Source organism: Clupea harengus, chromosome 6, assembly GCF_900700415.2.
Source record: "Clupea harengus chromosome 6, Ch_v2.0.2, whole genome shotgun sequence".
NCBI classification, from domain to species: Eukaryota; Metazoa; Chordata; class Actinopteri; order Clupeiformes; family Clupeidae; genus Clupea; species Clupea harengus.
In genome coordinates, this window is record NC_045157.1 from 25,591,514 (window position 1) to 25,608,737 (window position 17,224).

Below are 17,224 nucleotides of genomic sequence, written 5' to 3' on the forward strand. Positions count from 1 at the left end.
TCTTGCTCATTCTCATGCTGTATTCTCTTAAAAAAAAATTATCTGGTGAGTTAATACATGAAAAATTTGTAGTCTAACCTTAGCTAAAGTTAGTTTGTGTCTTTCTAACTGCCATAGCCCAAAGAGAAAACAAATGATAATCTCTCATATTTAGCCAGGACAACTTTGCTGCATGTTGCGCAATGGTCAAGTTACGTACGTGTGCTGACTCTTGAGTACAAGACCTATGTAAACAAAAACCAACCTCTGAGAACAATTACATAATAAGGAGAAAAGGAGTTGCTTTACCTGGTTCATGTTTGTAAAATATCCATCGTGCCTCCGTCTTCTGATGTAATACCAGAATACATCTCTCTCTGTGTTTCTCTGTAGAGCATCATGTGCAACCGTCAGTAGACCTTGCGATGGCAGAACGAACAGGTACAGGAGAAGTAGTGCGAGGGGAGATTGTTCACTAGTTAATCGATCGCAAATGGCATCGTTCTCTCGGATGAATACAAAAAAAGAAATCCTAAAATGGGTCGCCAAATATACCTGCCCAAGTAAAGCCTATGTGTGGGAAACCCTATCTATTAAAGCCTAATTTTGTCTTTGATAAGAAAACAGCCTTTTGTCATCACTAGCCTTTTTCAGTTATATACGCAAGATAGTAAGACCCTTGTACTAAAGATTAGAGGCCTCACACGATGGCCAGGTCCCTAAATGTTACACGTGCGTCTCTGTACCAAAATATCCTTAACAATGAACAGTGAAACGCTGTATTCAGACTCCTTCACTTTTTCACATTTTGTGATGATGCAATCCTATGCTAAAAAAAACAGGATTTTAGAAATGTTTGCAAATTTACGAAAAAGGGAAATATCACCTTGACATAAGTATTCAGACCCTTGAAAGGTAGCTCAGGTGTCTCCTATTGAAGGAACTGCCTGCAGAGTACAGGCTGATTTTTTTTGCTGTGCTGATAGTTCAGGCACAATAACTTTGCATGTTGCTTTGCTGGTTGCCTGTTGCCCGTTAATGAAATTAGGGCCCGCAACATACAACCTGAACATCCTTACAACCTGGTGTAGTTTATTTTTCTGTTTCAACATTATGGGTACAAACACAGACTCAGTATCAGTATACTCTAGTAGGGAAAATATGTCAAAAAGAAAGTGAAGTTCATTGCTTGCTAACACAACTAGTAGCACATGCACAGGTGAGTTGGGGGCTCTTCTCCAGCCCAGTAACTCCCCAGAACCAGGTCAAGTTGAGGTTGAGGGAGACGGAGATGATGCTACGGCTGCTAGCATAAGTAACCTGGGTGAAAAGTTAGGTGTTTATTGTGTAGAAAAGCAATGAGCTTGCTGCTCTCAGAAAAGGGACATACACCCTGAGGAAGAATAAATGGTGAAGTTAGTGGTCCTGATGCAAAGAGGCTACGAAAAAAGATCTACAAACACAGGGACACCCAAGCCCAGAAATGGTCAATGGAAATAGTCCAAGTGAAAGATAGGAGATAAGATCAATTAATATTGATTTATTTATTTTGATCTATGGCCTATGTTTGCTGTGACTGAATTGTAGATGAAAAGGGTGAAAATGTGTACACCAATACACAAGTGTTCAGGTTTGAGTGTGTGTGCATGTCAGGTTAGGCAAGTGTGCTGTATGGATTCTGTTGCAGGGCATAGTTGTTGTGTGGTTGAGTAGTTGCGTGAGTGGCCTTCTTGTTACCGATATTAGCCTTTGTGATGTGCGTGAAGTGTGTACAGTAGTTGATTGCCTTGGCTTACATCCATGGAATCTTGTATATGAAATATTGAGTCTGTGTAAGACATCAGCATAACATTGGAGCAGGTTAGGTTGGGTGGACCCCTCTGATTTCCTCTGGGTATTTCGCACACAGTGTTTCACCAACCGCAGAGGGCACACGTCACCCTGCTACTTATTGAGCTCCACTGGCTGCCTGTAGCTGCTCGCATTAAGTTAAAATCACTTATGCTTGCTTACAGAGTGATTCCTGGTTCTGCTCCCACTTACTTAAATGCTCTTGTAAGGGCAAATGTTACCCCCCAGATGCTGCATTCGTCTAATGAGCTGCCTAGCACTACCAGAGCAGGGGCATCCCTCTCTACCTTTAAGAAGCTCTTGAAGACCCAACTCTTCAGAGAGCACCTCCTTTCCTAACTTGCACTTCCTCTACCTCTCCTTATCTTTCCTCTAATGCTATCTCCTCTAACTCGTACTTAACTCACTCTTACAGTAGTTACATTCCTGCACTTTTTACTCCTTATGTAAAATAGTATTTATTTTTACTAGGGATGCACCGATACCGATACCAGTATCGGTATCGGTGCCGATACTTCGTTAAAATACTCGTACTCGTACTCGTTTTGAATTGCCGATACCAAGCACCGATACCACTCATCAGTATTTCACTGCATCAAACTGGCCGGGCTATGCTGACACAAAATGTGATTTATTGTCCTACCTGTCCTACCACTCTCTGCCAGACTAGTAAGTAGCTTATTTGCCTTCTTGTGTTGCATTTGCTTGATGTTTGACTGTGTTAGGAAAGTTTGTCATAGTGTCAAAGTATTTCAGTATACAGGTTTCGCTAAATTTAGCTGCTAGCATCTCGTTAGCGATTAGCAATTCCGTTGAGCTGCCTTAACGGCGATTTGGGCTCATTTTAAGATAAATGACGACGACAGGAGTAAGGCACAGTGTAAGATCTGCACTGCTACGGTGTGGAGGGGCGGAAAGGAAAGTACTTTGTTTAACACAAGCAATTTGATTAAACATCTGAAGACACACCATAGTGCTTAGTACACAGCGTTCACTGATGCTAGTGGCGCAAGACCAAAGCAACCAATCTTAACTGACGTCTTGCAAAAGAAAAAAACGCGCACGCACACACAGAGAGAGAGGTAGAGAGAAAGACTGTGCCACATAGGTTAAGTGATTGTTTGTGTACTTGAGCAGGAGATTCTTCTGATCCTTTTGTAACTGAAATGTGCTCTTGTGCTAATCTAGTAATAGTTCTGTTCACTTTTTGTTAAGCAGACTGTTGTTAACTATGCAGCAAATTGAATTGCCTTTATCTGGTTATATTTGCATTTTGTCTCATGTGATGATATTGTCTGTTTGAAGGCTTTTTTGTGTGTTAAAACCAGAAAGCTCTGTTTATTTTTGGCTTGGGATAGCCTTCTGTTAATTTTGTACTATAGGCTTGACATAATCTGCAGAGGATAAAATAAAATCTGCCTCCAAATTAATTGCACTTTCATGGAGACCAAATCTAAGAAGTATCGGTATCGGTACTCGGTATCGGCAAGTACACGAATAAAAATACTCGTACTCGTATCGGTTTGTAAAAAAGTGGTATCGGTGCATCCCTAATTTTTACACTAGGTCTCTATTGCTCGTAGCTTGCTTGTTTTCTCCTTTGTACGTCGCTTTGGATAAAGGCATCTCCTATATGACTAAATGTAAATGTAAATGATGTCCATGAACCCGATGGTCACTCTGGCTGAGCTCCAGAGATCCTGTATGGATATGGGAGAAACTTCCAGAAGAACAACAATCACTGCAACACTCCACCAATCTGGTCTTTATGGCAGAGTTGCCAGATGGAAGCCTCTTCTCAGTGAAAGACACAAGAAAGCCTACTTGGAACTGGCAAAAAAGCCCCTAATGGACTCTCAGACTGTGCGAAACAAGATTCTCTGGTCCGATGAAACCAAGATGGAACTGTTTGGCCACAATTCTAAGCTACATGTCTAATCATCATCCAATACAATCCCTACGGTAAAGCATGGGGGTGGCAGCATCATGCTGTGAGGTTGTTTTTCAGTGGCATGGACTATGCGACTGGTCAGGGTTGAGGGATTACTGAATGGAGCAAGGTACAGAGATACCCTTAAGGAAAACCTGGTCCAGAGCATTCAGGACCTTAGACTGGTCCGAAGGTTCACCTTCCAACAGGACAATGACTTTGAGCACACAGCCAAGACAATGCAGGAGGGAGAACTCTGTGAATGTCCTTGAGTGGCCCAGCCAGAGCCCCAACTTGTACCCAATTGAACATCTCTGGAGAGACCTGAAAATGCTGTCCACTGACAGTCACCGTCCAATCTAACAGAGCTTGAGAGGATCTGCAGAGAAGAATGGCAGAAAAAAATCCCCTGTGCAAAGGTTGTTGCATCATACCCAAGAATACTCGAGGCTGTACTCTCTGCCAATGATGCTTCAACTAAGTACTGAGCGATGGGTCTGAATATATATGGCAATGTGATATTTCAGGTGTTTCCTTTTTAATATATTTGCGAAAATGTTTTAAATACCCCATAGTAACAAAGCAAAAACAGCATTACAGTGTTGATTGAGAAGGGAAATCATTTATTTAAACAATTTTAGCATAAGGCTGCAACATTTGAAGTGAACATTTTTTTTTAAAGTGAAGGGGTCTGAATACTTTATGAATGCGCTCTACACCACAACAACATCATATCACACATATCTCTTTGCCTGAACAATGTATAATGACACACCAAGACACCTTACTATTAGAGGCAAGGGATCATATTAGTTAATAGAATGCACAAAAAAAGACAACAATAATAAGCCATGGACTTACCGTCCCATCACCTCCGCATGCTAAAATCCGCAGGTTGTGGACTTTGCGATACATTTCTAAGCTTAGGAGGACAAAAAAAGCAAAAGTAAATTACCCAAACAAGCACCTGCCAACTGTTGTATGCAATGAAGGATTAGGACTCAATGCATACCCCTCTTTGGGCCCTCCTTGGCTGAGGTCAAATACTTGTCTGGGATTGAGGTACCACATGAAAGACTGGATGATCTTGGCTCCCTGGAAAAAATACAAAAAATCTTGCAGCCTTGACCATGTCAACCACATCTTGAATACTTGAATAGATTAATATTGTGACAAACAATTGAGGATAACTGGCTTCCAGGTGGCAACTGAGGATTCCTTCTCACCTGATTCCCCCCACTCTTAGGGTTGACAAATACAAGCACAGGCTTCATTAGCTGAGAGGGAATTGGCCTGACAATGAAAGGCTTCCAGCGAGCCTCCTTTCAGGAAAGAAAATGGAAAATCATCCAAAGGTATTGTGAGTTGGACATTTATTAAAAGTGTGTGTGTGTGTGTGTGCTAGTACTTAAGAGACCCCCGTAGGTTCATTTCAAGTATTTTATGTCAGAGGCCAGTCATTAGCATCATGAAAGCTGATCAATAAAGGCTCAGTATTGACCTCAGAGGCTGAGCCAATGCAATTAAGGGCTGAGCGGCCCTGTGGATGCCGCCAGGTCACGTCACATGACATGTCTCTGTACCGTCTGTGTCTGTCTACTAACAAATGTGCTCTTATTGATTTAGAGTTACAGTGAGCTCCTGAGCCTTACCTCAGCTCCTTTCTTGCTGGATTTGCGTTTGAATGAGGTCCGTTTCTTCTTTTTACTAGCTTTAAGTGATGACTACAGAAAGGGACACAAAGACATAATAGTAATCCATACAATGTACAACTGTATCATACTGCCCAAGAAGGAAATGAATGAGTGTTCTGATTCCACTGAATGTTAAGGACTGCACGCGGTCTCTGCTGCCATCTGCTGAGAGAAGCGGTAGAATAACACACAGCTTCCATCAGCAGGCATAAAGCAATGAAGCATGGAAACTAATTATCTCTGAGTGGTGGGGAGCTCTATAAATAGTGTGTAGCCCCCCCCCCAAAATAAATGTGCTTCACTTAATTAAATCCATCAGTGTATCTAAAGCAGGCAGTTACTATTGACCAAATCCAATGGGAAGGCTACTGTTGCCATGACTTACTTTAGTTCACCTCTGTTATAATTGATAGAATCACCCAACTAAAACCCACTGTGCCATCTCAAAATCTCAACATTGCCTATCCACTAAAATACTAAGTAGGTCTACTTTAAATAAAATATATACCAAAAAAAAAAAGAAAAAAAGTGTGGCAATATGTTCAATGTTTTCAGCCAGCTCTCATTGTTGGTTGTTAAAGAGCTACTGCAACCTTAAATGTGTGTTTTTTTTAGCTGTAAACTAAACTATATGACTGTACTGTGATACAAAATGACCATTGTTATAAAAAAAAATTGCACTTTGTGGGTAAAAAAAAATTATATCTCAATACGCCATCCTCTTCTTAAAATCATCCAAAACCTTGCAAGGCTGATGCTGAAACAGTCAACCGTTTGGGAGTTATCTACATCATGAAATGGGCGGCTCGCCAGTGCGCGAGTCTCATTTTCCAGTCTCACCGTTCCCCCCTCAGCCCCACTTTCAGCCCCTTGTCCAATTTGAATAATTAAAAAAAAATGATGCAGTGGGTGGAGTTAGGCTCAGAGCTGGGGGTGAAGTTACACTTTAATTAGGCTACGGCTAAAGAAAAGTTACATGCATGAGAATGAGTTTAATGTAGGGCGACAGCTATAGTAAAATAAGTAGCAAGAATAATGTTTGCCTTCTTCCCTCGTCAGTCGCCTTTATCATGCCAACATTTCCTCGAAACAGTTTTTTCACTGGTTGGATGATATAGCCTACGAAAAATTCTATGGGAGGCGACAAGTACTGTAAACAGAACATTTAAATACCTATATTTATGCGCACAATGAATGAAATCGCGATTTAAGAAAACACCTGTAAACACACGAGCCGTTTGTTGGTTTGATGCAATGCTTATTAATCTAAAATGAAGAACAGACACAATGAGGCTAACTTTTATCCATGGTGTATAGACATCCCTACTGATGATTTAGTTCCCCCACAACCATATATGACGTCCCTGACCGTTAGGCCAACCAATAGAGTATTTGTTCATTTAAACTCTTCTTCGCTAACATCAGTAGTGTTTGGCTACTAGCGAACGTCTTTTCACGAAATAATTAACTCGGGAAATCTAAACATCTATGCCGGTGTGTCTGTTGCTAAGGAACTTCCGAATGTTTCGAAGACTGAACGACTAGAATGTCACTAGCAAGTATTTTCTACCAAACCTCGCCCCAGTGATGTGGCTGTTATCACAAAAATCTAGGCTACAGATGTCGCGCAGTGTATTGCAGGATTTATGAAACACCATCAAAAGGCGGAATGCTGAGGTGAGTAGCCTACTATTGAGGTGCACGCACTAGCTGAGCTTTAATTGGGTGCCAATGGGTGTCGGCCATGTAAGCTAGTATAATTACTATGAAAGATGTGTTCAACAAACGTGTTAAGCACAGTTTCTGGTGTTTGTAAATTGATATTCCCCTCTAAAACACTCAACACTCGTCTGGAGATTGACGAGCTCTCTATTGGCCAGGTTTCAGACTTTTTTTTAAAGCCAATGAAATTCCCAAATCTGGCTGCCCTTTGCGAAATACACTTTGAATGTGAGATCAAATACAGGCTGTTCGCCTATTTAAGGATATAAAAATTAAGAATCAGTTGTATGTCTACATTAATGCAATATATTGTCAAACAGTTTGTTAATACAATGTATTTCTACAATTAATATGCTGAAAATTAATTCTGTTCTGTGGATAAGATAAATCTTTTATCCAATGCCCACAATTCAGTTACTATTGTTACAATGATTGCAGATGAGTTATCGCTATTTGCAGAAAATAAAGAAAAAACACACATGCACTTACAGATGGACACAATAAGCTAATAAAAATGTTGATTTCATAAAATTCACTAACTTTGAATTAGTTGATCGTTGATTTAATTTCCCACCAAACAAACTAAACTAAACACAAGTTTATTAGGACAGCTGCGGTCTAGAAATGGCCTTCTGCAGTGTACAAACAGTTTTTTCTTAGTAGCCTAGCAAGACTGTTAGGGACAGGAGGGTGTGTGTGTGTAAATAAAACACCCACTGTTCCACCGGGAGTTTCTCAAAGTCAAGGAAGGATCCTTGATGGCTGGGTTTCAAGGATGCTGTGTCATTGAATGCAGCTGAAGGACTGTTCTGATGTCTGGGACCCTTTGAATTTAACCAAGGACCGAGTCCTTCGTTCAAAGAATTTGCAAGCATGCAGTTGGAGTATCCTCTGCGTTCTTAAAGAACCCATAATCCTATACGCACGTACCAGAGCCTTTTTTTCTTTTTCTTTTTTAAAGTAGCGCGGTATTTGATGGCAGGACCTTTTCAATGATGCACACCTGCTCACTGGCTAGACCTTTCCGTGGTTTGTTCTCCGAATGCTAGGAAGGAGTCTTGCCTAGCCTCTGAAAGTGACTTGGAAGGACCCATCCTACCAAGGAAACATCCTTGACTTTGAGTAACACACACTGAAACTGATAATCTTCACTCATCTGCATGAATGGCTATGGGGGCAAATGATTGGCTATTTGTTTGTCAATCAGATGTATCCAGAACTTGCAACAGGTGGAAAGCTCAAGCATCCTGTAATTTGTAAAAAAAAAATATAAAAAAATGTGTATGTACAAAAGTAACGATCAAACATGATTTTCCTCTTAGGGTTTAGCGTATGGTTGACAAACTGGTGGCCCTCAAAATGGAGGAGTTTGAAATCAGTATGTACGTAGACAAAGCAACTAGGATGCAAAAAACATTTAGAGAGGGTGATGGACAGGTACGGCTGCCAAAGGAAGAGACTAGTCAACAACAAAAGCAGAAGAAGGACATGGTGAATGTGGCTGATGAGAAGTCCAGGGTAACACTAAGCAGTGTGAAGTGTGTTAGTGGAGAGGCCAACATCAGAGCAAGAACACAAGAAGACACTCTAGCGAATGTTAAGGAATATCATGAAGTGGCAGAGATGAGAGAGAGACAGAACACGGAGGAAGAAGAAGCAGGCCCTGAGAACGAGAGAGACATTTCAATAGATGTGGAGACACAACTAGAAGAAGAGGTGAAGAAGACCAGTGTGAGAGAGGAGATGGCAGACATGGGAAATGTTTCTGCAGCCGCCAAAATAGAGAAGGAGATTAAACTACTTGCTACTAATAAAGACATTGATCCGATGAACTGGACAAGGCAAGCGGAGCTCCAGGCAGAGGTGAAGGTGGGGGAGAGTGACACAGTGAGCTCTCAAGAGGCAAAGACCACCGTGGAAGAAGTAATAGAAGAGGATCCAGAAGCCATCGATGGTGGTTTGATAAACCAGCTCATTAAGTATCTGAACACAAAGGTGGAGCAGTATCTAAGAAAAGAGTTTGTTGCCAGCCTTGAAAGAGAAAAGGGCAGGAGCAACATCATCTGCAGGATTCCGGTGAGGACCATCGGAGCGGTGGAGGAAGAGAGAAGAGCACACATCATTAGAGCCGAGTTGTGGAGGAAAAGCTGCCTGAGCAGATGGAGAATGTGGGAGAAGAGGAAGAGAGAGAAAAGAGCCCTGAGAGAAGCAGAGATCAGAAGGACTCATAGGGCGTGTGCAGCGCAGTGGCCTACATTCACCAGAGCACTCGGGCTCCTCTCAGGGATTCAGGGAGTATGGTATTGTTCATGGGAATAAGGGGTTTTACCCACCTAAAGCAATGTACTTAACAAATTGCCCACAATACAACAAATTGTCTGAAAGTAGTCAGGAAGATGCCTGTAATTTTTCTTATTATATTCTTATATTTTTAAATGAATGATTAGTCCCCTGGTGCATTTGTTAAAGTTGCTTTAAGAGGTTTCAATAAACACAAGACATGGATAGACTAAATTAGCATTTTCTCTCTGACAAGTAGCCTAAGCCTTTCAATATTTGAATTTTCGCCTGAATTTGTAGGCTGCAACCTTACAAAACGAAAATTAGAGAATATTTGAGATTACCTTTTACCTGACGTTATTTTTACAGGGGTTTGCAGAGAGTAAATATCTTGAGTCATACAAATGTGTAGTCCTCTAAAAGTCAGTAAAATGCCCTGTCATGAGCTCCACGCATCATAGGTGATCACACCTTCTCTCCATGTAAAACTAATCCCACCTGACTAGGGTTTCAGACTCAAAAGGTTAACCCACATAGTAACCATATACTACTCTGATCAGTTTATATTTGTTTCACATTTTACACTAAACATTTGGTAATGCATTCCTGTTTACACTTTCAGGCATTATTACCTAAAAAATGGTTGAGATGGTTCAATGATGTGATGCACTATATGAAGTGGACATATGGCTGCTAATAGTGTGCAAAATGTTTCATGTACTTAAGATGGTTCAATGATGTAATGCACTATATGAAGTGGACATATGGCTGTTAATAGTGTGCAAAATGTTTCATGTACTTAAGATGGTTCAATGATGTGATGCACTATATGAAGTGGACATATGGCTGTTAATAGTGTGCAAAATGTTTCATGTACTTAAGATGGTTCAATGATGTGATGCACTATATGAAGTGGACATATGGCTGTTAATAGTGTGCAAAATGCTTCATGTAGTTAAGAAACAGCATGGGAAATGGGAATAGGAATAGCGACCTAAATAGCTGAGCACAAAACAGTTTATGAAGGGCAAAGTCTAACCAATAAGCATTAGAGTAAATGGCTGTTGAAGAGAAACCCACCAAAATATGACCAACAACTCACAGTCTGACTGATTACCATAGGAGCTTTTCATGCTTCTACTGATACCCAACTTATCTTCCATGAGTTCGGTCTGAGGTGTAGGATGTGTTAATTGTGAATCGTGTGGAAGCAAAACATGATTAAATGTGGGAGAAGCATGTGATCTGGTGTTGTACTGTACCTGAGGTTTGCGTACACGAATGATCCATGAGGGTGGGACAATGACTGAAGCATGAGCACCCAGAGAACAGGCCTCCTCAATCTGCTGTAGCATGAAGCATGTCACCTTATTGTGGTACTTTAGGAAGGGGTGGAGGAGAGAGAAAACAAAGAGTGAGTATTAGCCTACAATATCTCCTAAGGGTGGTCAAAGGAAAAGGACCCAAGTTGGCCCAATTGACACAAATGTATCATTACATTTGCATATACATAAATTACAATTATGTGAATTTCATTAAGCAGGTCTTAACAAGGCTGTATTGGTACTACAATGGCACACTGGAAGTCTGACATTGATTTCCTGTTCCTAAATAAAGTTAAAGGTACCCAGTGTGAGTTCAATGAAAAACCATTGATGTTTCAGTGCCCAAACAAACTGTATGTCCTTGAAACCTACCCAACGGGATGAAATCATTTCCGATGACATGAAATGTAAACAACGTTATTTTGAAGGTTACATTGTTACATCGTACATCTCACTAGCAACTAATCAAGCCAACACACACAACACGTGGATAACGGTAACATTTGGAAACCAAGTTTTGTTCTATAGTGCACCCATGTGGTGAAGGCCTACACCGGGTACCTTGAGACTACAGTGTTTACATCCTATTAGAAAAGTCTGCTTGATTCTTTCATTTGACCAGAACCATATCTAAAGAATACATCAAAACATGTCACTTTCCAGGCACTGGAGTAGACTTACTGCTTGCTTACACCACGAACAGCTGATGGCCACGATCTCTTTGCTATGAAATGCAAACTTCTGCTGGAAACCCTGTAGGAAATGATGAAGTGCATGAGGAAGTTCCCTGAACTAAATACAGATTTTAATTCTGAAACGGAGCCTTTTTTCTAGCATTAATGCTAATGCCTCTTCTACCTGTCTTACAGCAAAACATGTATTTAACATGAGTTAGTCTGTTTTGTTTTATTTACTTCATGAGGAGTTGATACACTGTGCAGTGCATCTTTTTTATTTGTGCACTTTCCTTAAATGCACTAGTTGAGCTGTCCTAGTCAGCAACATTATGTATTTTTTGTTATTTGTGTAACTTCTGTGAACAGCCTTTAAGTGTCCCAGTTGATCTCTGACTAAAACACTTAGTCTGATCTAAAGGTAATGGTAACTCACCTTCCCACACTGTCGACACTTCCCATCCTGACGGCGCCTGTGGACCCAGTGATGTCGCACTACTGAAGGCTGTAGTGAAAAACATGAATGTGTTGTGTCAACATTGCCATGTTATTGAAAATTACACATCTTTACCACCATTGTAAAACATCAGTTAACTTCAGGCTCTCAAAAGTATAGACCTAAATATATTACATCCCTTCACCCTAAAAAGGTTTGCAATTACTTCTTGAAAAAATTACTTTTTTATTATTTCTCAAACCACAAATTCCCCACAAGTCTATAGAGTATACTGTTTGGATTTAAAAATGAATGATTTGTTGAAATGAAAACGGTTGCAGATTTCCTAGCCGCAACTGAGAGATAGTGTACCTCTTTGTTAAAAAGAGTGAGTTTCTTTGTTACAGAATTTCAAATTGATGGGAAGAGTTTAGAGGAACAGTACACATTTTAGTACAGCAGAGGGCGCTTTAGACAAAAAGACAATTCAGCATGTCAGAGTCAGCTTCTGCCATACAGTATACAGAAACATTACAAAAATGCCCTGCTATATTATATCTTTTCCTAGACAATTATCAATCAATTATCAATTCAGCAATTACACCTATGAGGCTTTTTAAATAGATTATTGATTTTGGACATGAGAGCACTGAAATAAATGAAGGAAAACGTATTTTCGTACGATAAACTTATTTTCATATGATACATAAATGACTTCACAAGTGATCCCATATCTACAAAACATTAAGGACTCACTGTGAATCAAGAAATACATTGTTAGTTTAATAAAAACACCCTAATAAATGAAAAAATTCTATAGCCAAACATGGAGAAACATTCCAACCTCAACGTACATGTTTGTGGAATTATGACAAAGAGAACATAGAGAATCAGGGACATTTGTGAGTGTGAAGTGTTGGTAGGGAAACATTAACATGCACTGGCTTATGGGGTATGCATAGAACGCAGGGTGGTACCTTCTGATTGGCTACAAATGCAGTTGCCTTTGGTTTAGCCACACGACTGTGCCTTAGCAAAGCCCAGGGCCTTTTGAAGGCCCTACGGCGCCAGGGTGGCTAACCAGAGCAAGGCATGACGGGAAAAGGAAGGTCAAAGGGCACACACAGGAGAAGGCACATGGAAGAGAGGAAGGAACAAGAGAGGAGATAGGATGGTAAACAAAGTAGTGGAGGGGAGGACGTTTCCTGGAAAAGTTTCAATGGAGCATGTTTCAACACAGGATGAAAGGTGATTTAGAAATAGAATAGACAAGGGACCGTTTACAATACCAATCAATGAGTGATGGATGTACTCACCTCCCGAATATTTCTGGATCCCGATTCCCTGAATGATGGTTTACATCTAAAATTAATCTGAAGACAATAGAGAATAGCACATGTTTAAGGTCAATTGCACTTTCATTTCACTTCAGTGTTGGTAAGAAGCCCCGGAGCCAAAAAAGTGAGAACCCACACAGTCAATGACCCAAGAGCGAAAGGTTAAAGGTCAGTGTGTGTTAATACTGATCTATTTGTCCAAGAGGATATCCCAGCACGATTGAAAGACCATCCCAGAAAAATCATTCACAAGGATTAATAAACAAACTACCAAACATGACACAAATAGATATATAGAGGGAAAACAGCACTACTAGTTAATCTCTCCTCATCTCCAATGTCACACTGCATAGAATAATGGGTTCTAACCCTGGTGCTGTCTAATACTCTGATCGATTTGACAGGATTCCTTTAGGTATCTGTAAATGGTGACCAAAATGGTGCGCCTGAGCTGTGAGAATCCAAGATGATAGAACTCATATGAGAGGCATTTTGATTTTAAAAATGAAACGCCAGGCATGCGTTGCTTCCAGTCACTCGCTGGACCACATGTATCCATCTCTGTGTACAGCTTGCTGTAGGACCATGTGGATGCACAATCCCACAATCTGGTTTGTCGTCAGAGTTATCAAACACAATATACATGCACCCATTCTCCTCATAAATCTGAATGCCCACTTCCACAATTATCCTTCTAAGGGTCGAGACGCACCCTAAATTGGTCAGGTTAGGATGTACATCTTCCAGGTACACCACCTTACAGAAAGCGCGCAAATGGATGAACTTGAAATTCTTTTGCTGCGCATCCTGCAGGTTTATTAAGGAAATCAGTCTAGGTCTCGTCTGTGTTCAAAGTTAAATTAGGACTAATATGCTAAATAAGGATACATTCATATATTGGCAATGTATTCCTGCAATTCTCCATGTTTTAATTTTTGCCATACATTTCTTTACCAAATAATGAATATATAATTCAGGCCATTGCACTACAATGTTTTTAAGTGTCATAGTGATGTCTCAAATAATTATTAAATTATTAAAAATCTATCATCCTCTGTTGGTGTCTGTATGTCAATATGAATATAGTCAGTTACTCTGAATAGCCTACATTGTGAAAACCTGACATTGTTGCAAAACGCATTTTAAGATTGGCCTCAGTAGTGTTCTGAAGTCAACCGGGTGGTCCTTTTTCCACACAATTGCCATGATAGCTCTTTGTCGGTTCAGTTACGGCAGTAATAGGCCTACACAATTAGCAATCCGTGTGCAAGAATTCCTGACCGGAGTGATACACAGACCATTTAGCCTACTTGCATCATAGTTAGTTTCTCTTGGTGTCGCCAATCTGCAGATCACAAATATTGCGGGTACGCCACCTAGAGACCATATGCAGAGGTACACCTGTTTTCCCAGCACTTGCACTTAAGATAACTTATACTATGCATATTTTATGAAACCGGTCCCTGCTGTTTTCAAAAGGTAAGTATTTTAGATAGATTGGATGCAACACCACAACCAGAGGCCAAAGCCCTCATTCAAACCCTGGTTACCACACATTCAGCTGGAGATCAAAGTGCTGATCAAAGCCTATTAACATTGAAAAAGTAGATGAGAAGAGAAGAGAGGCAACTGAATGAGGGAGCCCGCAGGAAATTCTCTGGCAGTTAAGCACAATGCTATAGTACAATAGCCCAATGCTATAGTACATTTGTATATATACATTTTATGCTATAGTACGTTTGGAACAGCTGCAAAACGCACTTAAACTGCTTTTAAACATGCCTAAATGTGTTCTGGCTGGATCAATCAAGGCTGGATGATCTTTATTTAAAAGAAAACCCACATCATAAATGTAAACATTCATGGCCAAATGCATTCATATTCCATGCTTAGTCTCTGACAAGTGGCAAGCCAGAAAATTCCCCCGGGGTCTCTCCTACGATCAGAGCACAGATTCTTATCCCAAATAAACAGCTAGAACTGTGGATAGGGAAGGGCACGGTGTTATGATGAAGGTCTCACTCGGAAAGCTTGGTCTTTGTGGGGCAGGTTATCCAGCCACTGGCCCTCTGTTTGCGACAACTAAAGATGGAACAGGAAGGTGAGACAGATCTTGGGTGGAACAGAACACCAGTGCATTTTCTGCCTCTGGGTTCCAGTCCCTTCAGTATGATTTCTAGCTGGTAGAAAAAAAATCAGCACAGTTACCTTCTCCAGCTGCTCGATGCAGATGGTATGAACCACTATCTTGCAGGCCGCACATTTTTTTCGCGTGACAGATTTTTGCTGTGGGAACAGAAAGAGGAAGAGGGATAAAAATATAATTCTAGCTATCTGTTCTGGCAGCACCGTTTTGCTGAAGGGCTTATAGCCTGCAGGTACATGATACAATGTTGGGTCATTGGTTCCAGGCTTCAGGCTGTTCCATATTTTTCTGAAAATGAATGTACCATATTCTGAACCCTTCTGTGCTCACGCCTCGTGTATTTTCTTCCAGCAGATGGCAGACTTTTCTTTATGACAATCAAAACACGTCAACAAACACAAAAGCTAGAGCAAACTATTTATTTTTGAAAGTGTGAAAACTGTGGGAATCTTGGGAAGTTCTGCTTGCAGCACATCTTCATCCTCTTTTGTATACCCTTTATTTCATTCCCACTTTTATTTATGTTCCCACTTCAGCTTCTCTTCCACTCCCTTATTTTCCCAAACAGATCTCTTGTTATGCTCTCCCTCCCTATTCTGCTGTAATTCCATCTTCCTTTCTTAGCCCCCCCCGCCCCCCCCCATCCCTAACTCTCCCCACCTCTATTATTCCTCTCTTCCTCTCTACCCTTCTGCTGTGCTTTGTTGTTGTTTCTCCACAGATGGAAGCTCTAGCCATGCCTTTGGGGAGAACTGGTCTAGCAACGGCCCAAGATCCTGGGCCTAGGGGAGATCTCTCTCTGTGTGACGCAAACAATATATCCAGGATATTTCATTCATAGCATACACACAAACATGAAGGCACATACACATAGACATGCATGTGTGCACACATAGACGTGCCATAGACACAGACATCAGAATACGCACAAATACACACGTACACTCACCAGTGTCTTGGCAAGGCAATGCTGCTCTCCAACATAACAGAAGTCCCCAGAGACATTGGTCTCAAACCAGATGTGCTCTCCATACACAGCAGTCTCCTATAGGGAACAGCAGACAACCTGAGCCCAGCCATTCACACTGAGCAGCTAGAGGTGCACTATAGCCTCTGTCTCTGATACTTATACCATTGAACTTCTACTAGCCCATATCTAATGCTGACAATTCTGGTGGATTGCTATGGATTGGACTGTTTATTAACATTTCCTGAAAGAAATCACTATTTTGTTGAGACATAATATTTATGTAGTACCATAGACATATACACACACTGACCCTATAATCACATAATCAATAACAGAGTCTGGCCAATGAAGTGCAGCACAGGCAGGCAGCGTCACTGGAGACATCCACTACTTACACTCCAGTCCACACTGGATCGGATCTCTCGGTCCAACTCACACTTGGCCAAGGCAGAGGCACAGGGCTGGGCTGACAGGTGCTGCAGACCCGATTTAGCAATGGCCTTCCTGTGATACAGAGACATTGGAAACATCTGTGTTATAAATTCACAACAAGGTTTCAAGAATGACAGCTACCTAAATGTGCATTCGGTAATGTAGTAAAGTTGAGTTCTACAGTTAAGTTAAGAAAGTAAAAGTAAAATAACATAAATCGTCCCTCTTTTATGTCAGTTTGATTCAGTAGTTTACTCAATTATGCCTTAGTTTATAAAACAAGAAAAACATATTTCAGAACATAATTAATTAAACTGGGTGTGCAGTGTTTTCCTACTTCTATGTTAGGGCCATCAAGTGACCACTTTCATGGTTAATCAACCAATATGTTTCTAAAGCGATTATTTCTCAAGCCAAGCATTATTAAGGTTCTGAAAAAAATAAATCA

At 40.7% G+C, this 17,224-nt stretch overlaps 1 protein-coding gene across 12 annotated transcripts in view; it reads right to left on the bottom strand.

The window, feature by feature from the left end:
* dgkza (diacylglycerol kinase, zeta a) overlaps nucleotides 1–17,224 on the bottom strand; it is a 123,662-nt gene that overhangs the window by 40,814 nt on the left and 65,624 nt on the right. For 7 of the 12 annotated variants that reach the window (XM_031569551.2, XM_031569554.2, XM_031569552.2 and 4 more), the window contains 13 exons: nucleotides 16,740–16,848; nucleotides 16,324–16,419; nucleotides 15,437–15,514; nucleotides 15,251–15,310; nucleotides 13,208–13,264; nucleotides 12,869–12,967; nucleotides 11,892–11,960; nucleotides 11,463–11,534; nucleotides 10,719–10,835; nucleotides 5,413–5,484; nucleotides 4,987–5,082; nucleotides 4,773–4,855; nucleotides 4,622–4,682 (listed from right to left, as the gene is read on the bottom strand). In XM_031569551.2, coding sequence (XP_031425411.1) covers nucleotides 4,622–4,682; nucleotides 4,773–4,855; nucleotides 4,987–5,082; nucleotides 5,413–5,484; nucleotides 10,719–10,835; nucleotides 11,463–11,534; nucleotides 11,892–11,960; nucleotides 12,869–12,967; nucleotides 13,208–13,264; nucleotides 15,251–15,310; nucleotides 15,437–15,514; nucleotides 16,324–16,419; nucleotides 16,740–16,848 — 1,069 coding nt within the window. The remainder of the gene's footprint in view (nucleotides 1–4,621; nucleotides 4,683–4,772; nucleotides 4,856–4,986; nucleotides 5,083–5,412; nucleotides 5,485–10,718; nucleotides 10,836–11,462; nucleotides 11,535–11,891; nucleotides 11,961–12,868; nucleotides 12,968–13,207; nucleotides 13,265–15,250; nucleotides 15,311–15,436; nucleotides 15,515–16,323; nucleotides 16,420–16,739; nucleotides 16,849–17,224) is intronic. The other 5 variants (XM_031569553.2, XM_031569556.2, XM_031569548.2 and 2 more) reach the window with 3 other exon arrangements.